This window comes from Cyanistes caeruleus, chromosome 6 (assembly GCF_971803275.1).
Source record: "Cyanistes caeruleus chromosome 6, bCyaCae1.hap1.1, whole genome shotgun sequence".
Classification (NCBI taxonomy): domain Eukaryota; kingdom Metazoa; phylum Chordata; class Aves; order Passeriformes; family Paridae; genus Cyanistes; species Cyanistes caeruleus.
The window spans coordinates 8,932,630-8,957,273 of record NC_141706.1 but is presented as its reverse complement, the minus strand read 5'-3'; the positions used below and the strand labels follow the sequence as shown (position 1 = coordinate 8,957,273).

General features: G+C 49.6%; 2 protein-coding genes, 1 long non-coding RNA gene and 1 pseudogene across 11 annotated transcripts; 1 reads left to right on the top strand and 3 right to left on the bottom strand.

The window, feature by feature from the left end:
- Positions 1-66: 66 nt before the first annotated feature.
- On the bottom strand, positions 67-2,825 carry LOC147652418 (uncharacterized). The gene is made up of 3 exons (XR_015287731.1): positions 2,585-2,825; positions 2,099-2,421; positions 67-1,841 (listed from the first exon to the last, which is right to left on the bottom strand). It is a non-coding gene; the product is annotated as an uncharacterized LOC147652418 (long non-coding RNA).
- Positions 2,826-5,512: 2,687 nt separating this feature from the next.
- On the bottom strand, positions 5,513-20,433 carry LOC111930408 (serine/threonine-protein kinase pim-1-like). 9 transcript variants are annotated; one of them, XR_015287729.1, is made up of 9 exons: positions 19,853-20,077; positions 15,350-18,523; positions 14,983-15,207; positions 14,781-14,884; positions 14,638-14,688; positions 13,957-14,323; positions 13,380-13,556; positions 11,378-11,474; positions 5,513-10,544 (listed from the first exon to the last, which is right to left on the bottom strand). XR_015287729.1 is itself a non-coding variant. In XM_086892117.1 (8 exons), exons 2-8 carry the CDS (start codon positions 15,756-15,758, stop codon positions 12,977-12,979), a joined length of 1,437 nt encoding a protein of 478 aa, XP_086748243.1. In that variant the 5' UTR covers positions 15,759-18,523; positions 19,895-20,433; the 3' UTR covers positions 12,896-12,976. The 9 variants fall into 9 exon arrangements, 8 of the variants coding, with proteins under 8 accessions (XP_086748248.1, XP_086748249.1, XP_086748243.1 ...); XM_086892117.1 differs by lacking the exons at positions 5,513-10,544; positions 11,378-11,474 and adding an exon at positions 12,896-13,080 and having other exon boundaries at positions 19,895-20,433; XM_086892118.1 differs by lacking the exons at positions 5,513-10,544; positions 11,378-11,474 and adding an exon at positions 12,896-13,080 and having other exon boundaries at positions 15,350-17,928; positions 19,895-20,219.
- Positions 6,804-8,022, bottom strand: LOC147652417 (uncharacterized; annotated as a pseudogene).
- On the top strand, positions 20,381-24,074 carry LOC111922002 (mas-related G protein-coupled receptor member A8-like). Its single transcript, XM_023917571.2, has one exon. The coding sequence runs from the start codon at positions 21,319-21,321 to the stop codon at positions 22,504-22,506; it is 1,188 nt and encodes a 395-aa protein (XP_023773339.2). The 5' UTR covers positions 20,381-21,318; the 3' UTR covers positions 22,507-24,074.
- Positions 24,075-24,644: the final 570 nt, after the last annotated feature.

Here is a 24,644-nt window from a genome sequence, read left to right as displayed (position 1 = left end):
GCTGGCACTGGCATAGCTGGCACTGACAGGATGTTAGCGTTCAGGAACACACATAACCACAAATGGTTATATGAAGGTGTTTTATTTAAAGAGCTCTGGGTGTCAGGGGTACACATACCCAAATCTGACCCGACTTGGGTTTCGAGTTGAACATATTTTATACTCTATCATTATGCAACTTACATATTAATTATTAAACTTACATTGTTCTATTGTATACATTGTTTTTACCCAAGCATGAATTTCTTGTAATCCCCCCTTAGCCCCCTAACATGGTTCCCCATGTTCTCTAAACAATAATTATATCTAATCACATCTAACAATTGTATCATTTATCATATACTGACTACACAAGTGCAGCTTGACCTGGTCTTTAGCAAGCACAAGGCCTAACATTTCCAGGGCCTGCTTTTCCCAGGGCTTTCCAAACCTAACTTTCTTTCTAAGTCCCTGAATTTTCTAAGATTTTAAGGCCTTTTACTATCATTTCCCCCCTTTGAAAGCATTTTCACTTCACCATAAGTGCAAATGTTTTCACTTGATACAGTCCTTTGTTTCTGAGTTTATACTTGGTGTTCTTCAAATCCTCGATTGATGTAAACGTTGTCCTGGATGCTGTCACGAAATGGAGAACTAGAGGATGGTGGGTGTAGATCTCGCGTCAGTGCCTTTATTATCTTCTGGTTCCAGGATGTTTTCTTCTGTATTTCTCTTTTTAAGATGCTGTAAACTAACCAAATTGCTAAAAATACAATTAGTAAAATTATCACATTCTCAATGATAGATTTAATCCATGAATTCACATTCCACCCTAACCCTTTGAAGATTTTACCTAATCAACTTGTAGTCAAATCCTTTTGCTCTTCCTGTGCTTCATGCTCTATTTGTTGCAACTGATTGATGTCATGTTCTACATCTGCAGTTACATTTGGGATGTGGATTGCAATCCCATTGCATTGGGATGCAATGATCAATCTGTCCCCTTAAAAAAAAAAACTTCACACCCTCCATGTTCTTTCAAAAGTAATAAGTTGTAATAGGACGTTTAATTCTTTAAATCTTTCCCGGATGACTCTTGCTAGTCTACCTGACCTGTTTCTCTATTCTGACAGTTTGCTATTTGCTCTAGGGCCCACCCAAATTTCACTCTACTAGAGGGTTCTTGCTAAGTGTCATCTTGATTCTATTCCTATCCTAATCTTTCCTACCTATGCCTGTGTCTTGCCACTGAGTTGATTTTGCCATTGTTAGCATCCGTACCAAGATTAATTTTTGCTTTAGCAATTTTACCAATGCTTCTGCACCCCAATGACATTTGTTATGTTTCATTTGTAGAACTTCTCTCATTATCAAGGGGGTTAACACTATTTGTCTTTGTGCAGTTACATACCATTCTTCTGAATCCTTTTGTGCATTTAGCAAATGTCCCAATTTCTCATCTTTTATTGAATATTTTGGTTTTGGAGACAAATTAAATTGAGAAACATTAGTCTTTAAAGGTATCAATGCCATTGTTGTTTGCACTTCTCGAGCAATCTGTCGGGCTGTCCAGTCTGCTTTTCAATTTCCCTCTACTCAATTCTAATGTTCTGATTAAGGCAACCAGTTCTGCCCTCTGGGCAGATGTATTTGGTGATAATGCATTTGCCTCCACTATTGTACTGTTGTTACCGCATATCCAGCGTATCTTGTCCTGCTCTCCACCAAGCTTCTTCCATCTGTGAATAGCTCCAATTCTGGTTGCTCTAGTGGGATGTCTTTCAGGTCTTCCCTTGCCGAATAGGTGTACTCTATTACTTCTACACAGTCGTGCTCTAACGGGCCTTCTTCAGTTGTGGTACCTAGGAAAAAAGCTGGATTCAAGAGGTTAGTTGTCTTTAGTGTGAATTCAATCCAGTCAGGATTATCTGGAATTTCATCATCCTGCTTGGAGATAGCCAATGGCCCCCCCACCACTTTTGTTCTAAAACAGTGGTTACTATATGTGGCATGTAGACATTAATGTGTCTACTCATCGTGAGTTTTCTTTTTTAGCTTCTTGTATCAGCATCACAGTGGCTGCAACTGCCCGCAGGCATGAAGGCCATCCGGCACTCACGTTGTCAAGTTGTTTGGAGAAGTAGCCTACTGGCCTTTTCCAGCTTCCCAGACGCTGGGTTAGTACTCCCAGAGCTAGGTGTGATCTTTCATGCACAAACAGCTGAAAGTCTTTGGATAAATCAGGCAATCCTAATGCTGGAGCAGTTGTCAATGCTTTCTTCAGCTTGAGGAAGGCCTCCTTCTGTGGTTTGCCCCAGGTAAGCGGCTGCGTCTTCTGGGCTTCATACAGGGGTTTTGCAATTAGTCCATAGTCCATGATCCACAGGTGGCACCACCCTGTCATCCCGAGGAAAACTCACAGCTCATGTAAGTTCTGGGGTCCTGGAATGGCACAAATAGCTTGAATACAATTAGTACCCAGCTTACGTTGCCCTTGTGAGATTTCACACCCCAGGTAAATCACAGTCTGTTGGCCAATTTGTGTCTTTCCTTTAGACACCTTATATCCTCCCATTCCCAGCTAATTTAAAATTTCAATTGTTACCTTTATGCAGGTTGTTTTCTCTTCTGTAGTTGTCAGTGTATCATCAACATACTGTAGCAGCAAGTATTGTTTTCTGGTACTTGCCCATTCTCGGTCCAAATCTCCAGCTCCTTCACCAGCTGGCTTCCAAATAGGGTTGGACTGTTCTTGTATCTTTGTGGGAGTCATGTTCAGGTGAGCTGAGTTTTCCTTCCATTTTCTGGATTTTCCCATTCAGAGGCAAACAGTTTCTTACTTTCTTTGTCAAGGAGTATGCAGAAAAAGGCATCTTTTAAATCAGTTACAGTAAACCATTTCTATTTCTCTTTTACAGATGTTAACAGTGTGCAAGGATTAGCTACCACTGGGTAAATATCTTCAGTTATTCTATTATTGCTCTCAAATCCTGTACTAGTCTGTATTGGTCAATACAAAATTTGGGCTCTAGTGTTAACTACAGAAGTAATAGGTGCATGTTTAGGACCCACTATTGCTATAATCAGTATGCCTCCAGTTTTGTTATTTCTAGTGAGCATTTTAAATACAACTAACTTCCACCTCTCTGCTCACCCATGAGAGGCAGTTACTAGTTTCCCTGATTCTGAAACTGTTTGGGCTCCACTCCCAGAAGCTGAGAAGGAAACTGCTTTGGCTCACAGCCCAGAGCCTGTGGAGGTGTGCTGGGTTATACAATGGGGCAATCGATACAATGAACCTGGGACAGTGCCAATTAACGACTACTTTACTCAACTTTTAAGTGATAAGCCACTCATTATGTTTTGGAGACCCCTTTCTTTCTAGTGACCACTAATACTGGCAATTAGAGATTTGTTTTCTCTTTTTTTGGGGGGACGGTTTTCATTAAGAGAACCAATGTATCTATCACCCTTTGCTTTCTCTGATTTTTTCCTTCTGGGATTTTTACAGGTCCATAATTTCAGTTTTCACAGGTAACAGCATTGGTGATTCATAACTAACAATTAATTTTCTTTTGTGTATCATTTGTAAGCAGACAGCTTTCTAAATATTTTTCAGTAGTTGGTTGGGGGTACAAACTATAGCAGTCAAGTCCCCCCTTTCCAAGGGGTTAAGCCCCTTGGCCCAATAAGCTGTGTGCTGAGTTAGGGACCATGTCTCTTGCTATTAAGAAGACCTCATGTCCCCAGTGCCCACTGGGTTCCTGTTCCCTCAACCAAATTTGATCACCTCCAGTGAGACACTCGGAATACGTATTCTGTCTCTGACTCGTGAAGGAGACACCCATACTCCCTTTTCTTTTCTCTTTTTTTTTCTCTTTTACTTTTTTTCTTTTTTTTTTTTTTTCTATTTTTATTTCTATTTTAGTAGTTATATGCAGACCAAGATCCTTATCATTGATATAATTATATTCTATTATAATATAGTAGTAATAGTATATTATATTCTATTCTATTATAATATAATATATAATACAATATATTATATAATTATATTATGAAATTATATTATCTAATTAAAAATTATATTTTTAATTAGAGGTTTCAAACTAGGACAGCAGTGTTCCCCACAATTTTATCCAAGTTAGCTCTTTTTGAGGGTAAATTTGATTAATGAGAGGGGTTTCCCTCTCTTGTTTCCTTTTTGCCCAGTTTAAATTTTGTTTCATGTTGTAAAGAACATACTCTAGCAATCACATTTTCCAAATTAAACCAATTACTGAGCACCAACTTTTCCCTCCTGGAGAAGGTCTGGCATTGTGTTTTGCTAACAGAGTATAACATGCATAAAATGCAGTTTTAACTTTTGCACTGCTGTTTTCAGTCATTTTTACAAAAAGAAAAACCACTACAGGGAGGTATAAACTTAAACTATACACACACACAACTTTTGCTTCCCTGTATGGGTAAAAAGATCAAATCTGCTTGGAAGGCACTCCTTCAGTGTAAAATTCTGTTTGTCTCTTCGCTACACCAAACAGTCAAAATTCATACACATAACAACAAAAACAATCCAGCCCTTTTGCACTAAGAGATCTTTTGTAAAATTCTGCAGACAGAGAGCGTGGGGTGCTTTTCACCTCAGCGTGTGCAGTTTGTAGGAAATCCGACTCGCCCCCCTTGCTTTCTAGACACGGCTCACTCTTTTGGGAGTGTCGGGCTAGGTGCGGCTGGAGCAAAACGTCTTTCCCCTAATACAGACTGCACAACAAACCTGCAGCCCCTTCTGTCTGTCAGAAATCCTGTCCATGATGCCAATTTAGATGTCATGATTCGCTAATGCAAGTGGGGCTCATGAGAGGTTCGTTTGATATCAGAGTGCAAAAGGACACAAAGGGATTTCAGTTTAAATCACAACAACAATAATGTACCTTTATTTTAGTGCCAACAACAAGGGTTATGCGATAGAGGAGAGAGAGAGAGAGAGAAATAAGGAAGGCAAAGTAAAGAAAGAGAGAAGAGGTTATAGCTACTAACAGACGAGACGGGGCTGCTGGGGTCTTTTTCTGTGGGAGATCTGGCCGAAATTATCTTAGTCTTATGTAATTCTTCCCCAAAGTTACCTTGTTTCCAATGTGCTAATAAGCACCCCAAAGGAGAAGTACCTGGTATGGGAGCATAGCAGCCCAAAACCCTGCTCCATATTATAATATACCACAAATGCCGAACCTGCAACGCTTTCGCAGTCGTCTTACGGACGGCGCCTAGGCTTTACCAAGAGGAATTCCTTTAGCCCAACCACGCGCAGCTTTCGCCGCGTCTAACTGGCAGGCATCAAAACCAAAGTAAAGAACCTTACCTTTCTCTCCCGGGGACGTTGTGAGCAGCGGAGACGGTCGCGGCTGATGGGCTCCCCGAGAATCCTTGGTGCCGGCTGGAACATGATCGGGTCGCGAGTTCGCTTAGCAGCACTCACAAGGTCCCATCTGGGGTTGCCAAGATGTTAGCGTTCAGGAACACACATAACCACGAATGGTTATATGAAGGTGCTTTATTTAAAGAGCTCTGGGTGTCAGGGGTACACATACCCAAATCTGACCCGACTTGGGTTTCGAGTTAAACATATTTTATACTCTATCATTATGCAATTTACATATTAATTATTAAACTTACATTGTTCTATTGTATACATTGTTTTTACCCAAGCATGAATTTCTCGTAATCCCCCCTTAGCCCCCTAACATGGTTCCCCATGTTCTCTAAACAATAATTATATCTAATCACATCTAACAATTGTATCATTTATCATATACTGACTACACAAGTGCAGCTTGACCTGGTCTTTAGCAAGCACAAGGCCTAACATTTCCAGGGCCTGCTTTTCCCAGGGCTTTCCAAACCTAACTTTCTTTCTAAGTCCCTGAATTTTCTAAGATTTTAAGGCCTTTTACTGTCAAGGATGGCCCAGGGGCTCAGCATTCCCCCATGACTGCTCTGAGAGTGTTACAGCAGAGATGACACAGGGAGGCATGCTGCCATAGGATTTTAGCCTTTATGTTTATCAACTCCTGTAATGCATTAATGCATAACTCTCAACTCCATATGAATTGTTAGTTAACTGTCTTCACATCTTGGACAGAAAAAACAATCCCTCTAGGCTGGAAATTCAAGGACACCCTACTGCCTCAGGCCCTGAAATGTATAAACAAGAGTGAATTGAGGGGGAGCAAAGTGGGGGTAAATGACTTCACTGCCTGAAGCTGTAATTGGAGCATTGACCCTGATAAGTAAATGGAACAAACTTATATTGCCGTGGTGACGGAGGGGGCTGGAGCGCTGTGACTTCACTGGAGAAACAGCCTGAAAAGAGCTGGCCCGAAGCGCGTGTGCGTCTGCGGCTGGCGAGTGATTCCAGCTCGGTTCTTGCGGCTCGGCTCAGTGGCGGTGCACAGGCATCATGGGAAGAAGGGATGAGAGAGCTGTTCTGGCATTCCGCCAAGCACTAGCCTTCATTCAGGCAGGGCTTTTAGCGAAGAGAGCCGGCGACAGCTATTCTGCCAAAGAGGGGAAAACTCGGGGTATTTATAGGGAGAGAGAGGGCGGGGGGAGACCGGGATACATGTATAGGGGTGGGACGGCAGGGGGGAACAACAATGGAGCACAACAGTTTAACATAACTAACTCAAAGGTCCCTGGGAGCGATACACTCTCTCTCTCTTACAGCGAAGTGTCTTGTCTCCAGGGTAAAGCCAGGATCTCGGAACTGGCGGGCTCCTCCACCCCCACAACTCCCCCTTCTTTACTTATTAAAAAGGCATCACCTAGAGAGTTAGTTTATTGCTTCTTAAAACATGAAAACATACCTAGGAAAATAATAACAGTTAGGTAAACCCAAAAAATGTTTTTGAGGAGAGAGGCAACCCATCTTTTGAGTCCCCAGCTCACAAAAAGGTCTTCAAGCCACTGGGGCTCCTTTTCAGTCTTGAGTTCCTGGACCGCGTCTTGGAGTCTTTGGATGCAGGCGTGGATGCCTTCACTGTGGCTGGAGAGGTTAAAGCAGCACAGTCCATCAAACTTCTCCCAGCCGTGTCCATGGGCCAGGAGCAAAAAGTCGATGGCAGCTCAGTTTTGTAGCGTAGCATGCCTAACAGTCTCCTCATCTGTCAAGAGGTCGCTCAGGACAGAGGAGGTCAGGTTGGCCTGCTTACCAAGCCAACACTCCAGGTGAGAAAGCTCACCGCAGGCTTTAGCAGCAGCTGCCCACTGCAAAAATGCTGACATCACCACCTTCTTTGGGTAGGACCGATCTTTAATTTGGCTATTGCAATTTTCATCTAATTGAGTGAGATCTCACTTTTGGCAGGCCAATTCATTCTTTTTCAGCCAATCATGTATTAGAGTTGAATTTGGAGTGAGGATGGTAAGCTGTTCAAGCATGCAAGGACCTTTCCAGAGTCGGGAAGGGATTCCTGCCCACACTCTATCCCCACAAATTAAGAACACTCCCCGGGGCAGCACTCTGGGATAGTGAGAGGAGGCGGATCGTGTGCTGCTGGTGTAATTGCACCATTTGAACCGATTGTAAATTTTACTGTTGGGACTCACATTTTTCCTTGATTTAATTGCCTTGTGGTATTTTGAGGCAGGCCATGCATTGGGTACTGGGTGATAATTAAAATTTATGCAATAGGTAGCTTTGGAGGACCCCAAAAGCTCCAATTCCTGGGGTTCCTCTGGTGCATGGGGTAAGATATTTGTCCACTTGTCCCAAATGTCTACTGGGTTGGGTTCTTTCCCTATGAAAGGGCATTCGTGGGACGTCAAAGGAATCCCCACCAGGCAGGATGAGAGAGGGTTGGTGGCGCTGCCCATGGAGAAGCACATGTGTTCTTGTTTGAGCTTCTTTGCGAGGGTGATCCACACGTTCTCCTGGGGCTGTGCTACTAGCAAGGCATCCACAGCTAATGTTTTCAGGAGCATCCTGATAATCAGGAACATCAGGAACCCAAGGATGGTTTTGCTCTCCATTTTATGACAGGACATAAAAGATTAGCTCTTAATTTTGGAGGGGGGGAGCTATTTTCTTTTTCTCCTTCCTCTCCCATCTCCTCCCTCTTTAAAAAAACCAATTATAAGCAGGGTTATTCTGTGTATTGGGGACACATGACCCAACAGCAGCAGCAGTACTGAGGTGCATTTTGGTGTAAACTGGCAATTTGGGCTAGGCAACGAGGGCAAGAAGGGGAAGGGAGAGAGGGGAAAGGGAGGGGAAGGGAGTTAAGAAGACTTGTGTAATGTCATGGTGACAAGCGTGACGTTGGCTGTTGTCTTGTTGTGGCCCTGGTAGCAGGACGGTTTGGCTTCTGTCTGGTTGTTGGTCTGGTGGCAGGTCAGTTCGGTGGACTCCAACAACGTCTCTGTTTCCAGGTTGCGGTGGACTACTGTTTTTCTGGACCTGTGTGGGTCTCAGGAGACTTGGAAAGTTCTGAGACTGATGCAGGGTATGTAGGGCCTAAATAAGGTTTTACATTTTCCCCTGGCAGCCATTTAGGTCCTGATGATGTGGACACACAAGCGTACCCTCTCCCCCAGGTAATCAATGGGAAAGGTTCTGATGTCAGTTGTGATTCAGGATCCTTGATCAGCACTGGCGGCTTCTCAGTGAGTTTGGCATGGGTCGAATTGGAGCAGTGCTGTATTGCAGGGGGGTCAGGCTCTGTAGATGAACAGTTTAGAAAATTCATGACATACAGAGCTTTTCAGAGCCTCTCAAAGGGAGGAATGATCTCTGTTCCTCCCCACTGGTGATCAAAGACTTTTTTCAGGTTTTGGTGGGTCCTCTCCACAATTGATTGCCCTGTAGGGGAATGAGGAATGCCCATGGGGTGTTTCACTCCCCACTGATTGAAAAAGTCTCTTAATCTGTGAGAGGTGTAAGCGGATCCATTGTCTGCTTTAATTTGTTCCGGGAGTCCCAGGGTAGCAAACGCAAGGAGAAAATGTCGGATGGTATGCTTGGCATTTTCTCCTGAGTGGGCTGAGGCAAACACTGCACCAGAGAAGGTGTGCACTGAGACGTGCACATAGTTAACTCTCCCGAAGGACGGGACGTGAGTGACATCAGTTTGCCATATCTGGCAGCTGTTAAGTCCTCAGGGGTTAAGCCCGCAGTTAATGGCTGGTATCTGGAATGATTGGCAATTGGGACAGGTGGCAACTATTGCCCTAGCCTGGTCCCTGGGTAGTCTGAACATTCTAATCAGTGCAGGCACGTTTTGGTGGAAGAACTGGTGGGACAATTTCGCTTGCGCAGAAATGTCAAGGACAATGGCTGCTCCAGAAGGCATGGCTAAGGCGTCTGCCCTCCCGTTTCCTTCGGCAACGGCACCTGGAAGGTCAGTGTGCGCCCTCACATGCATGACATAGTATGGTTGCTTTCTGTGGGAGATAAAGTATATTAATTCAGAAAGCAATTTGTATAAGTTTGGGTTAAGAGACCTCTTCCAGAAATGCGTGTTCTGCTCTCCTAGCTATTCGAGCCACATAAGCCGAATCAGTCACCAGATTGAAATTGGAATTTCTCAAAAGCTCTGAGGATGGCTGCTAATTCAGCAATCTGTGGTGATCCCTCAACCACTTGGACATCAGACTCCCACTTCTGCGTCTTTGCCTCCTTCCAAGTCATGACTGACTTGTGGGATTTCCCCGAGCTGTCTGTAAAAAATGGCAGAGCCTTGAGCGGTGTTTTGCTCTCAAGTAATTTGGGAACCAGATTAAATGTGGTTTTGAAAAGTCTGTGGCCAGGTGGATGGATAGAAATTTGGCCTGAATAGCTATCGAGAGTGAACTGAAGGCTCTCATTGGTTTGGAGCAAAGGCTCCAAATCTCCAGTTGTCAGTGGGAGGAAGATGCATGCGAACTCACAACCGGCAAGAGTGCGGTGATGGGCTCTAGCTCTTTTAATGAGTTCAGCCATGATTTCCTGCGGAGTGGTAACAGTCTTAGTAGGTTGGTTATGTGTAAAGATCCACTCGATGATAAGGAGTGGATCCTTCAAAGCCATGTCCCATTGAAAAACGAGCGTGTGTAAGTGCGGGGCCTTCCCCAGGATAACCAGTTGGAAGGGCAGGCCGGGCTCATAGCGGTGGGCTTGCCGTGAAGACAGGACCTCCTGGACCTTGGTGATGGATTCCCGGGCCTCCAGCGTGAGGGAGCGTGGTGAACCGAGGGCCTCGCTGCCGTGGAGCAGGTTGAATAGGGGCGCAAGGACTTCCGTCGTTACCCCAAGCTGAGGGCGTACCCAGTTGATGGACCCGCAGAGCTGATGTAAGTCCTGCAGGATCTTGGGGTCGTCTCTGATGGTCAGCTGCTGGGGTACGACGGTCCGCTCACAAATCCGCAGTCCCAGGTAGGTCTGGTAGGGCAGGTGTGCTGGATCTTGTCTTCACGGATTTCAAACCCCGCGTCCTCAATTGTCTGGATAGTTTTTTGTAAAGTCCGGTGCAGACAGTCGTCGTCAGCAGCACAAACCAGGATGTCATCCATGTAATGGAGGACGATGGCATCTGGGAACAGGGCCCTCACAGGTGACAGGATGTGGGCTGCGTGCCTTTGGCAGATGGTGGATGAATGTTTCATCCCTTGTGGGAGGACTAGCCAATGGTACATCAGGACAGCAGCTCTACTCGAACAGGGGAAAAACTGGGGTATTTGTAGGGGAGGAGGGGGTGGGGGGGAAACTGGGATACATGTATCGGGGTGGAATGGCAGGGGAGAGCACCAATGGAGTGTAACAGTTTAACATAACTAACTCCAAGGTTTCTGGGAGTGTCTCTTGGGCACCTGGAGCATGAGTTGTGCATTCTTTGTCTCCCCATCCACAACCATCACATTTCACACACCCACTCCTTCCCAAAGCTCCTTGCGGACAGCATCTGCTACAGACACATCCCCCGCTGCCATCCCTTGGCCAGGGGCCTCGTGGCTCATGCCAGACCCTTCTTCCTCCCCAGGAAGCCTCCTCCCAGTAAGGGGGGAGCCCCCCCCAGCCCAGGATTCTCCAGCTCAGCCCCCCTAGAGCCAGACCTCCTTCGGAGCCCCACATGCCCTGAGCCAAGTGGGGATTGGTGGCCATCTTGGCCACAGCAACCACAAATAAATTTAGGTTCAAACATAGGACAAGAGAGAAAGGGCCAGCAAAACCTCAGCTCGGGGCATGAGAAGAGCAGACTTCAGGCTGCTCAGGCAACTGGTACGCAAGGTCCCTGGGAAAAATGTTATTGAGGGTGCTGGGCTCCATCATTGCTGGTCACTTTGGAAACATCACCTCCTAAGGACACAGGAGCAGGCGATTCCCAAATGTTGGAACCCAAGCAGGCAAGGCAGAAGGCTGGCTTACCTGAACAGGCAGCTTCTCTGGGAAAGAGGATGGAAAAAGAAGTTGTGTGCCCAGTGGGAGTGAGGTCAAGAGAAGAATACACAGATGTTTCTTGCCACTGTAGGGAGAAATTTGGTATGCTGAAAGCTCAGCTGGAGATGAAGGTGGCCAGAAATGTGGGACACAATAAAAAGTGTTCTAAAATACATTAATGGAAAAAAAAACATTGTAGAAATAACATTGTCCCCTTCTAGGGTGTGGAAGGTCACCTCACAAACAGGGACAGAGGCACGGTACAGGGGTTTAGTGCATTCTGTGCCTCTGTCTTCAACACTCATCCTTCCCTTCCCAGTGGAAAACATTGCATTGTACCAAGGGACACTGCAAAGTCCTTGAAGAGGGTAAGTCCTGCTCAGTGGAAAGCAAACCACCCCTGTTTGATCCACAGCATTCCCATCCAAACTCAACATGTGACAGCTATTGGGAAGAAAGACACCTTATCCCAGTCAAAACCAGAGCAGTGGAAGCACCATGAGCACTCCTTGGCAAATCCTGATTTATTTATAACAGAGGCACTGCAGAAGTCAGTGAGCTGCTAGGAAAAAACTCTTCCTGCCCTCAACAGCCCGTTCAGGAGAGCTCCCCAGAGACAGAGGAACTTCAACTCCCTTTGTCTCTGGACAGAGGTTTCCTGGAAATATGCTCCTTGCAGATGGCATATTGCTGTGGGCCTTGCTGCATATCACTATAATCTTGTCAGAGAAGGTTTCTAGGAAATATGCTAGGATTCTTATTAGACGAGATTATAACTTTAGCACAAATTTATTTATTCTATGTATTACAGCAGTCACTGCTCAGGGGCATTGGAAAAGGGATAATTATCACTCCCAGCTCAGCCTCCAGACCAGGCCTGACACACAGAGCTCTCACCATCCCCTCACAGTGGGGTCCTGGCTGGAAGGATCACAGTTCAGGTCAGGTCTTCAGGTAGAGGCTTGGAGAGCCATGCAGGGCACAAGACGGTCAGCAGCCCTCATAAAAGGGAAGAAAAATGAAAGAACAGGTGCATTTATGAAAAAATCAATTTCCCCCCCAAAGCCTGTTTTGGTAGGTGGAGTGAGGTGCCCTTCCAGTCAGGACCCCACTGTGAGGGGATGGTGAGAGCTCTGTGTGTCAGGCCTGGTCTGGAGTTTTGGTGCTTACAGAAGCACAGCTTTGGTAGCAGAGGAACATCTCTGCTCCTGCCACCCGCTGGCCCTTGGAATGCACACACAGCCCTGGTTTCATTTCCGGAGACACCAAGAAGCTTGACAGTCTGAAAGGGCAGCTGTTGTTTCACTGTTGCAGTTCTTGGCTTGTTAAACACCCTCCTAGCTGTATTACAGCCTGTGCTTGAAGACACAAAAGTACCATCGTGGAAGAAATTGCTTGACAAAAAAAGCTTGACAAAGGCTGAAGGGAGTGCCTTTGATTACCCCTTTTCCCAAGAGGTCTCTTGAGCTGAAGTTGCTAACAAGGACCAGACTTGACAGCCTAGAATGGGTTCATGGTTTTATTTTTTGGGTCCTCAGTCCTGCATGGGATTCAGTGAGTGGGTGCTGCAGAGGCTCCAGCAAGGCATCAGAAATGCCTGCCCCGCACCCAAGGGTGGCGCAAGATCTCCTCCAGCTCTGGCCTGTCCGCGGGGTGCTTGGACAAACACCAGCGGATCAGATGTTGGCACTCTGGGGAGAGAAGCCAGAAAGTGCTGGTCATTTTCAGAAGGTTCCTGCTCAGCTGCTCACAGCGCCCACGGGGCCCGGGCCGTGCTGCGTGTGCTCAGAGCTGCTCCAGCCTCCCAGCCGCCTCTGCCCTGTGTGGGAGAGTGGCACGGTGGGACACATCCAGCTCCTTCAGTTGCACGGGCCACCTCCTGCAGCCAGCTCTTGAGGGCAGATGGATGTCCTGTGGAGCTGTGTGAGGGCCATGCTGGGCTGCATGCTGCCATCTGCAAAAGTCTGCCTTCTTGAGGCCAGATACCAACCTGGAGAGACCTGCTGCCTGAAGAAGGGCTGCCCGAACACGATGTCATGGTCCTGCTGGAAGGGATGGTTTCCACAGACCATGACATACAGCAGCACGCCCAGGGACCAGATGGTCGCTGAATGGCCATGGTAGCAGCCAAGGTGAATCCACTCGGGTGGGCTGTACGCGCGTGTTCCTAGGGGAGATGGGAGAAGGCGCTGTCCAGACACAGGCTGCTGGCTTTCAGCGCCTGGTGCCCGCCTCCTGGCAGAGGCAGGAGCTGCACCGGTGGACACAACTTCTCCCCGAGGCCACCCCACATCCCCCAGCCAAGTGGCCAAAGCCAAGAAACCATTCTGCAAGACAAAGAAGGCCAGCGGAGCAGCCCAAGCCCTTGTGGGCCTGCTAAGCTGAGGGGCTAGGACCTGACTTTTGCAGCTCCCCCCGTCGGCAGGGCCAGCAGCCAGCTCCTGGGGCACAGCATCTGCTGCCAAAGGGCAGCCAGCAGCCAGCTGAAGGATGCAGCCTGCAGCCGAGGAGGGAATGGGGCTGTGCAGTGCCTGGCACTGGGAGCAGGGCCCGGGCTGTGGGCTCACCAGCAAATTGCGTGAAGGCGCGCTCCTGGAGAAAGGTGCCGCAACCGAAGTCAATGAGCTTCAGGTGGCCGCTCTCCAGGTCCAGGAGGAGGTTCTCTGGTTTGATGTCTCGGTGCAGGACGCCGCAGGCAGTGCAGTGCCGCATGGCCTCCAGCACCTGGCAGAAAAGCCAGCGTGCCATCTCCTCACACAGGAACCCCTGCTCCAGCAGGAAGTGCAGGAGATCCTGCGATGGCTCCGGACGCTCCATCACCAGCAGGAAGCTGTCAGGCAGCTCAAACCAGTCCAGGAGCTGGATGATGTTGTGGCAGCCAGAGCCCACCTTCTCCAAGAGCACGATCTCCACGGGAACACGGGTGGCATCGGGCTGTGAGGAAGAGACGATGCCTCCAGCATGCCTGATGCTGCCCTGTGGCTGTGCTGCCTCCTGCCTGGGATGCCCCAGTGCCCTCTTGGGCAGACTCCCTGCTGCTTGGCATTCCTCCTGCCCAGGGGTTGCTTGGAGGTGCCCCCTGCCCGGCCCTACTGTCGATGTTTGGCATCTCTGGGCCCACAATGCCCCGGCTTGCACCCTGAGCCCATGCCCACTCCCCCAGCCATCTACCGCCTCCCACTCCTGACACCCTGGGCTTATCCCTGCCAGCCGTGCCCCGCTCTGTCCTGCTGGCCCCGCTCACACACCAGCTCGTCCCACTGCAGGACGCTGTCCCGAGCCACGCGTTTGATAGCCACCTGCAAGCCATTGAGAGAGAGAGGCTTAGCTCAAGTCCTGCCCCTCCCCATCCCTCACCCTCCTCGCACACCCGGCCATCATGGCCACTCACGGGGCTCCCATCCGAGAGGCGGATGCCTGAGAACACGGTGCCAAATCCACCACTCCCCAGCTGCGGACCCAGCTGGTACAGCTCCTGCAGCTTCTTCTTTTGCTCTGTGACCAAGACCGAGCCATCACCCTCGTGCCCAGGAACCTCCCCAAATGCCCGCGAGTGCAGCGGGCCGGGCCAGTGTGGGTCATGTTGCTCTGACCTGCTTCCTGCTGCCTGCCGAGCAGTGGCCACTGCCTTGCAGCCGTCGGGCTGTTGAGCAGCAGAGCTGGGACAGCAGAGCACGCAGAGGCTGCAGGAGCCGGAGTGCAGTGTGGCTGGATGGCACCGTCACTGTCACTGTCCCCGGCGTTGTGGGCTGGACTCTGCTGTTGAGAACGGCCGGGGCTACAGCCCAAGGCTTTGCACAGGGGGGTCCCAGGAGCAGCTGCAAAGCAGACAGGTTTTTGAAGCCATCAGAGGCACTGGAAACAGCCAGGGATTGGGCTGCTCTCAGGGGCCATGGCCTGGCCTGGGGTGTCCCTCAAGAGCAATGGGCGAGCCTCAGACAGCTCCTCAGGAGATCTCACCTGCTCTTAGAAAGGCCTTTGTGGTAGTCAAGGGCTTTCTTGGGGCAGCTTCCTGGAGATGGAGGAACCTCCTTGGTGTCTTGAGGGTCGTCTCCACCACCAGGCTTGGGCTGTTGGCAGCTGGCACAACTTGCCCAGAGTTCTGGGAGCAGTGGGATGACAACTGCTGCTCCCAGGATGCTTGCTGCTTTGCCAGCAGCTCCTGAGAAGGCTCCCCTGGATTGGGCTGGGCTCCCACTTGGACTTCTGGGCTTTCCCTGGCCACGTCAATGGTCAGGCTTGTACCCTTATTGTTGAAGTCTGGGAGTCCAGGGGAGCTGGGAGAACTGTCCGTGTTATACAGCGACAACACAATGATGTCACAGTGTTGTGGCCAGGACAACTGTGGGACATCACAGCCCTGCCTCATGCCAGCTCTCAGGCCCTTTGTGCCGTCACAGCCCCGCCCGCCTCAGGCATCAGCAGAACTGGCTCATCTCTGAAGATGGACGTGGCCAGAAAAAGCCTGGAGATAAGAACGGGAGCTCAGTCCATTGCAATGAATCATTCCCTGGACCAAATGGTGGCACATCAGGAAGGGTGCTGGTGCCAGCAGTGTCAACCCCACAGCTCCCAAGATGCTGCCGCACTACCAGCTGGGACCAAACACTACTCTGTGCCTGAAAAAATCCTCCAGAAACTTCCAGAAATGCGTGTTCTGCTCTCCTAGCTGTTCCAGCCACATAAGCCGAATCAGTCACCAGATTGGAAGGTTCTTGGAATTTCTCAAAAGCTCTGAGGATGGCTGCTATTTCAGCAATCTGTGGTGATCCCTCAACCGCTTAGACATCAGACTCTCACTTCTGTGTCCTGGGGTCCTTCCAAGTCATGACTGACTTGTGGGATTTCCCCGAGCCATCTGTAAAAAAAACCCAGTTGATGGTCCTGCAGAGCTGATGTAAATCCTGCAGTATCTTGGGGTCGTCTTTGATGGTCAGCTGCTGGGGTACGATGGTCCGCTCACAAATCCGCAGTCCCAGGTAGGTCCAAGGGCAGGTGTGCTGGATCTTGTCTTCATGGATTTCAAACCCCGCGTCCTCAATTGTCTGGATAGTTTTTTGTAAAGTCCGGTGCAGACAGTCATCGTCAGCAGCACAAACCAGGATGTCATCCATGTAATGGAGGATGATGGCATCTGGGAACAGGGCCATCACAGGTGACAGAATGTGGGCTACATACCACTGGCAGATGGTGGGCCAATTTTTCATCCCTTGCGGGAGGACCAGCCAATGGTACCCCTTTAAAGGTGCTTTTGTCTTTGGCGAGGAAACTGAGAATGCAAATATGGGGGCGTCTCGAGTATGGGGAGATATGTGGAAAAAACAGTCCTTGATGTCAATGATGGCCAGCTTCCAATCCCGAGGGAGCATTGAAGGGGAGGGCATACCAGGCTGAAGGGATCCCATATCTTCAATGACATCGTTGATCTTCCGGAGGTCATGAAGGAGTCTCCACCTGTCCTTGCCTCGTTTGCATAGAACAAAGATGGGGGAGTTCCAAGGGCTGTTGGACTCAGTGATGTGACCCTTGGCAAGCTGCTGTTCCACGAGGGCTTCCAGTGGGCACAATTTTGTCTCAGATAGGTGCCACTGAGCAACCCACACTGGATGGTGCTGTTTCCAGGTGAGTTGGGGGATGGTAGGCATGGCGCGCTTCTCAGTGGCCCCCACTAAAAACCCCTGCTGGGAATCCGCAGAGAAGCCCCCCATTAGGACAGGAGATCCCATCCCCAGAGGGTGATTGGTGCTCTTGCCACAAATGGCCTGATGGTCGCCATTTTCCCCTCGGGTCCTTCGATGACAACATTCCGCTTGCTCCTCATTGAAGCTGTCATCCCTCCCATTCCCGAAATCATGCCTGCCACAGGTTGTAACTCCCAACTGTCTGGCCACTCGGAGCAGGCGATGATGGTGACATCCGCTCCGGTGTCCAGCATTCCTGGGTTCTGGATGTTTTCCCCTTTGCAAAATGGGCTGCAGTCCAGAATGGGTTTGCTGGAGCCCACAACCTGAGTTCACATAGCGCTGAGGTTGAGGGAACCTGATCTGGGCAGTCACTAGGAAGCAAAAAGGCCTGTGCCACGGGAGTCTGTTCCTTTAAATAATAAGGCGGGTCTATGCAGGTCAGGAAGATGGAAATTTCATCTCCAGGGTATATAGTTTGAACCTCAGGAAGGGTATGAATTTGTCCTGGAGAGTTGGTAGGATCACCAAGTATTAAGATGTTGGAGGGACTGCCTGGTGGTCCACGTTTCCCTGTGGGGATTTTGTAAATACAGTCACCCTTCATATGTAAAGAGAGTCTAGTTACCAGTTGACGCCGGGTTCCCATCTGAAGCGCTCCACCTGCTGGGCTTGATATCGGGGTCCCCGTGAAGGCAGGATGGTGGATTTGGCAGGAGGGATGGAGCGGGGCGGCATTTGATTTGATGTGGGAGCACAGGGCCATTCCGCGCTCTGCCTGAAGTTTCCCGAACGCCAATTTGGTCTGGGTAACCGTTGGTGGGCAGGTGGTTGTATAAAATGTCTCTCCGGACAGTCCTTGAAGAAATGTCCAGGTTTGCCACAGTTAAAACAACAATTTCTATTGGGGTCTGCAGCATAAGCTCCAGATATCCCCTCTGCCACTCCTTTAGCCAATGCAAGTGCCACTGTATTCTCACTTGAGGCGGAGGAGTGCTTGGTGCAGGCTTCAACCATCTGATCTATGGTTGATTCGGGGTCCGGTGGAAGGGCCCGTAAGACTGCGTTGCACACACACAATTGGCATTGGCCATTGCTATTTTTACTAATAATTCCTTTTGCACCTGAGGGCTCTCTATTTGCTTTTCAATGGCCACTTTTAACTTATCAATATACTTAATAAAAGACTCAGTTGCCCCTTGCTTAATATTGATGAAGCACTGCATTGCCACTTTGTCATCAGGGGTGGTAAAAAGAGATATCTTGGCAGCATTGGCAATATCCTGTAAGGCTGCTTCAGGCAGATCCCAAGCCTGATCTCGGGGCTTTTGGAAGTCATCTTCTCCTGCCAGTTGCTCCAAAGTAAAATTAGGTCGGTTGGCATCTTTAGCATAAACCTCTGCCAATTGTTTTAAATGTTTTTTCCGCTGCCTCTCCCATAATATGTACTCTGCTGGGGAGAGAAGGCAGTTCATAATATTTTTGATGTCATGGGGGAACATGACGTGGGCAGTGAAGGAGGCTACCAGCAAGTGTTTGGAAAAATGTGAGCCCCAGTCATGTTCTTCAGCAGCCTTCCAAAGTTCCTGCAATTCCCTATAGTGAAGGGACTCCCAGGCAGCAACTTGTGCCCCTGCCCTGTCTCTCCTCATTATTACACGAAAGGCAAGTATTTCCCGGAACAGAGCTGAGTTCCCCGCCCGTGTGGCTTCCCTCTGCACCTCAGCCCAGTGGTCTTCATATTCAGAATGTGAATAAGTCGATTCACTGCTCTCATCTCCTAGTGGAGATGGGGAGCACTTGATGATAGCGCGGGGCTGGCTCGGGTGCCTAGGTTTGGCCCCTTTGTGATTCATGCTCCCAGGGTGTTGGGACCTTGGAGTGGGCGTGTCGTTGGGGGCGGGGCCCTGGCGTGAAGGGGCAGGGCCGGGGTCCATGATGGGGCGGGGTTGTCTGATGGATGGGGCGGGGCTCGACGCGTTTACACCCAACTACACAGTGGGAGGGGAAGAGGAGCAGGGCACAGCAGGAAGAGAAGGAGTAGAGGCAGGAAAGTGGCCATTTTGGGCTTTGAGGGCGGGAAAACCAGAGTGTGAGTGGGACAAAATGGCGGGGCTGGCCACGCTGCCGGCGCCATCTGTGCTAACGCTTGGAACTGGGGGAGACACAACCGGGTGTGAGGGCATAGGAGAGAGGGTAGAGGAAAGACCCAGAGCAGCATGGCTTTTGCCGCCCTGGTAAGGGTAGAGAGACGGTGGCGGGGTGTCAGGGAGACAGCAGCAACCCTGTGCCTGGAGGCTACGTCCACCCTCCGACTGCCCCTCAGATAGTGATGAGGGGTTAGGGGCACTAGGAGAGGTTGATGGGGATGGGGGGTTCAACTGGGGACCCAAAACTCCCTCTTCTTTTTCCCCTCTTTTTACAATGAGAATATAATATTTTGAAACACAGGAAAAAATTTTGCAATAGAAAGGTTTCCCTTTGCTTGAACGGTATATAATTTTCTCCCCACATTATCCCAAAAAATTCTCTATTTAGCAGAATCTGCATTTATCTTAAAATGTTTTAAAACCCAATTAATAAATCTCTTTAAATCCCCTTTAGAAAACTTAAAATTTCCCCCTTTTACGGTGCTTACAACTTGGATGTAAAAGTCCCCCTCAGGTGGCATCAGCCTCGATGTGGAGGACTGATTTCCCATCCTTTTTCACTCCCCGCCCAGCAGTAAAACAGCAGAGAAAAAGAAAAAAGCCCAAAAAAACCCTTCACGGGATCGACTTACAATTTCTCTTTCGCAGATGCCAGTGGGCAAACAAAAAGCTGCTGGGTGGGTGGTCCTCAGGGGCTTTTCTTCTTTGTCCAGAGTGGTCAGCGAGGGTCCCGGACACAGCCTCGTGGATAGCCTCTTGCTACAATGCAAGGAGGCTTCCTCGAGGGGCGGCGGCTCGAACCAGTGACTCGCTCCACAGTTAAAGCTGCAGGCGGACGCTTCTTCAGGGCTTTGTTCAAATGCCCCGCGGTCAGCGCCAGTTGCTGTGGCAATGGAGGGGGCCAGAGGACGCGACTTCACTGGAGAAACAGCCCTGAAAAGGGCTGGCCCGAAGCGTGTGTGCGTCTGCGGCTGGCGAGAGATTCCAGCTCGGTTCTTGCGGCTCGGCTCAGTGGCGGTGTGCAGGCAACACGGGAAGAAGGGACGAGAGAGCTGTTCTGGCATTCTGCTAAGCACTAGCCTTTATTCAGGCAGGGCTTTTAGCCAAAGGAGCCTGCGACAGCTATTCCGCCAAACAGGGGAAAACTCAGGGTATTTATAAGGAGAGAGAGGGGCGGGGGGAGACCAGGATACATGTATCAGGGTGGGACGGCAGGGGGGAACACCAATGGAGCACAACAGTTTAACATAACTAACTCAAAGGTCCCTGGGAGTGTTACACTCTCTCTCTCTTACAGTGAAGTGTCTTGTCTCCAGGGTAAAGCCAAGATCTCAGGACAGGCGGGCTCCTCTGCCCCCACATTATATGTCTGAATAAAGTTATTAACACCAAGTAATGGCATTAGCAAGTGAAGCTTTAGGCAGCAGGACACGCAGAAGGATCCATCCTTATTTCTGTGTGTGCTGAGACTTTACAACAGCATTTTTATCCATTATAACCACACATAATCATGCAAAAGTTTTTCTGACCGAGTACATAAACACCATTTTCCTAGAACAAATTTCCATGCGTCCGCTTCCTACTGGGAGTCCTTTCATGGTCCTGGAGGTTCATTGAGAGAGGTTTCTGGTGGTTGCATTCACTGAGTGTTATGATATTAAAGGTGACCTTGCCTTGAACTTTGCCTTTGGCCATGCACTGTGGCTCCTTGTCACAGAACTTGCCCCACAAAAACCTGTGGCCCGCCTTATCCCTTTCTCCATTGGCTCCAGTCACGTTTATCACCCTGGCTCCACATCTTTACATCCTTTTATCTTTTTGGCCACTTGGCCTTTGAGCAACATCAGGGGGGTTGAAAATGTGTATTCTCTGGTTTTTTATCATTCCGCTACTGACCAGCCCCACCCTCCCTCTCATACTCCACAATTTCCACCTCCCTCCTCCCCTGCACATCTCATTTCTCTCCGCTGAATCCTTCCCGCTGCACGGAGCTGCTGAGGAGCTGCATGGTCCATCCCTGGATCCTCCAAGCACTGACTCCCATCCGCTCTGACCACAGCCAGGGGGTCACAACGCACCACCTGCCCAGCGCCCACCCATGAAGGTGAGCACCGTGTTTCCTCATTTTTCCACACTGACCGATGGACCTGTCTCATGTGAGATCAGTGTCAGCACGGTGATCATACATATTGTGACACTGCTCATCTGCCTCTGTGGGCTGGCTGGGAATGGGGCTGTCCTTTGGCTCCTCAACATTAATGCCATCACCAACTTCATCTTCAACCAGGCCGCCATGGACTTCCTCTTCCTCGTCTTCTTGGTCCCTTCCACCCTGCTCTTCCTGCACGAGGAAGTGTCCTGCTCCACTATAATGCCTTGGATGTATTTTAGCTTGCTTTTTCAGCTGTCCCTGTTCTCCTACAACATAGGGCTGTACCGGCTGACATTCATCAGCTTTGAGAGGTGCAGATCCATCCTCTGCCAGGTTTTCTGTGGTTGCCAACTTCCCCTGCGCCTGTTGCGGGCGATGAGGACTACCCTGTTCTGGGCCTTCTTCTTTGTTCTCATCTTTGTCAATCCCATGGTGACTTCCCTGTGCCAGTCACAGGAACAGGAGCATTGCCAGGTGGCTCTCCTCTCCATGTATGTCTTCAACTTCTTCCTGTTTGCTGCTCCCATGCTCATTTCCAGCATAATCGTCTTCATTCATTTCAACCCTGGCTCCCAGCAGTGGAAACATGAGAGGCTCGACATCGTCATCTTCTTCACTGCACTCCTCAGTCTGCCCCTCAGTCTCTTGTATTTACTGCGGCAGCTCGAGTACGTGTTTGTGCCCACCCAGGTGATTTTTCTATTAACCTGCATCAACAGCAGCATCAAACCCTTCATCTACTTCTTGGTGGGGAGCTGGAAGGCAGACTACTCCTTGGAGAACTACTGGAGAGACTGCTCCATCGACAGCTGCAGGAGTCACTTCTCCATGCAGTCCCTAAGGATGGCCCTCCAGAGTGTGTTTGAGGAGCCAGAAGAAAACACTACCCCCAGCAATGAAAACACTGCCTCCAGTAATGAAAACACCAACTCCAGTGATGAAAACACTGCTCCCAGTGATGAAAACACTTCCCCCAGAGTTGAAAACACTGCATCCAGTGATGAAAACACTGCTCCAGGTGATGAAAACACTGCATCCAGTGATGAAAACACTGCCTCCAGCAATGAAAACACTGACCCCAGTGATGACAACACTGCCTTCAGTGATGATGCCATCATGGACACAGTGGTCTGAGCCTGTTGATCCCCTCCGTTGCTCTGCTGAAGGACCCTGGGACAGTGGCTGAGGGATTCCTTGAGTGACCTGATCAATAAATATCCACAGGATCACCCTCCCTGTGCTGGTGCATCCCCACCCCCTTTTCAGGCCACACTGGACTCTCCTACAGGCTTGTGAGGCCTCAGCCTTGAGGAGCAGGCCCTGGGCTCAGCTCTTCTGGCACTGATCAGAAATGCCCTCTTCTCCCAGGAACTGCTGCTCTCCAATGACCTGATGAGGTTTTGTGAACAGCCTTGGAAATGATTTTACATCCCTGAATGGCACAACATCCCTGTTCTCACACTTCCACAGGAAGCTGCTGGCCCAAAGTGTGGCCAGGGTGAAACATTGTTGTGGCTGAAGCCCATCTCTTGGGGCCCTGTGAACAGCGGTCCAAAAGGAGACCCTTGGAGCTCTGCTGGGCTTCAGCAGCGCTGGCCAGAACCTCCCTCGCACTGGGCCCTCTCCGAGCTGGGACCTCTCCCATTTGCTGCCCTCAGGGATGCCCAAACAACGACAGATCCTAAACCGATCCCCACACTGCTCCAGGCTCAACCCTTGGCACAGCGAGGAGATGCAAAGGCATCCGGAGTGAGCATTTCACTGCCTCCAAGGGGAATTTCCCACAGGGACCTTGCACTGACTCTTTCTGTCTGGGTGCACACACGTGTGCATCTGCTACAGCAAATGTGGGAGAAATGCTGCTCTCTCAGGTGTTTTAGTACCTGAGACATCTGAGCGAGCCAGGCCTGTAAGCGAGGTTAAGTCATGAGAAACCATTTCAGCTAAATAGTGTTAAGTGTTATTTCTTTGCTAAATTGTTCATTTTAAGGTACAAAAGCATGAATAGCTGGAAAAGCAGAGACACTGCTCACAGTGCTTGGTGGAGTGGGGCAGGAACAGGGCTCACATAGGGAAAAGATGGCTCTGGAACAAGTCTGGAAGTTGTCTGGAGGGGTCCAGAAAAGTCAGAGGTTTTAAGAAGGGTCTGGAGGAGGTCAGGAAGGGTCTGGATGCCATTGATTCCAAATGTCCCACCTGGAGAGTAGCAGACCCCAATGAGCAGTGCTTCATGGAGTGAAGCAGCCATGGGATGGGATGGGATGGGATGGGATGGGATGGGATGGGATGGGATGGGATGGGATGGGATGGGATGGGATGGGACGGGATGGGACGGGACGGGATGGGGAGAGGGGTGGAGATGGGAACTGGGAGTGATACTGAAATCAGCTGGAATAAACTTTCAAACACAATGGGAAGCATTAGGAATCAGGAATTCTTTACCTCCACTGGACACACAGAAGGATCTCTCCTTGTTCTGAGTGTCGCAAGACTTTACCAGTAGTGTTTTTATCCATTACAAACTTACATAATCATTAAGGGGTGTTTCTTATCTAACACATAAACATCACTTTCCTAGGACTCATTTCCATGAATTCACCTTCTTCTCAAAGTCCTTCCATGGTCCTGGAGGATCTTTAAGAGGGGTCTCTGGTTGTCCTGTTCCCTGAATGTTGTGATATTAAAGGTGACCTTGCCTTGAACTTTTCCTTTGGCCTTGCCCTGTTGCTTCTTGATAGAGAACTCATCCCAAAACCACTGCAGGCCTCCTAATCTGCTTCTCCCCTGGCTCCAGCCACGTTTATCATCCTGTGTTCTCCTGCAGAGCACAGGGAGCTGGCCTTTCCTCCTTCCTCCTGGGTCCTAGAACTGTATAGCCAGGAGGAGCAGACACTGCCAGGGGTCCTGGGTGAAGCTGGGCAGGATTGGGGCTGTTGGGGATGGGAAAGGGGGCCCTGGGGTGTTTGAGGCAGTTTGAAGGGGTCAGGAGAGAGTCAGAGGGGGTTGGAGGGGGTCTGGATGCCGGCAATCCCAAATGTCCCCACTGGAGGACAGCAGAACCTGACTGACCACGTTTGGAGTGGGGGAGAAGCTGCGGTCTGTGAAGCCTGTGGGATGTGATAGGAAGGGGTGAGGATGGAGAGGGGGTGGGGATGACGGTGGGGAGAATGGGATGGGGATACGATAGGGAGCAGCTCAGCTGTGCTTCCACGGACCCAGGGCAGGTTTTGGCAATGATCCTGGAGCCCTTCCCAGAGTGGGAGTTGCTTCTG

Coding starts and splice junctions, on each gene's coding strand:
- LOC111930408 (XM_086892115.1), bottom strand. CDS start 15,758: ATGAGGCAGGGCTGTGATGTCCCACAGTTGTCCTGGCCACAACACTGT. Junction 15,208..15,349: donor AAAGGCCTTTCTAAGAGCAG/GTGAGATCTCCT, acceptor TCTGCTTTGCAG/CTGCTCCTGGGACCCCCCTG. Junction 14,324..14,637: donor TCCTGCAGTGGGACGAGCTG/GTGTGTGAGCGG, acceptor TCTTCCTCACAG/CCCGATGCCACCCGTGTTCC.
- LOC111922002 (XM_023917571.2), top strand. CDS start 21,319: ATGAAGGTGAGCACCGTGTTTCCTCATTTTTCCACACTGACCGATGGA.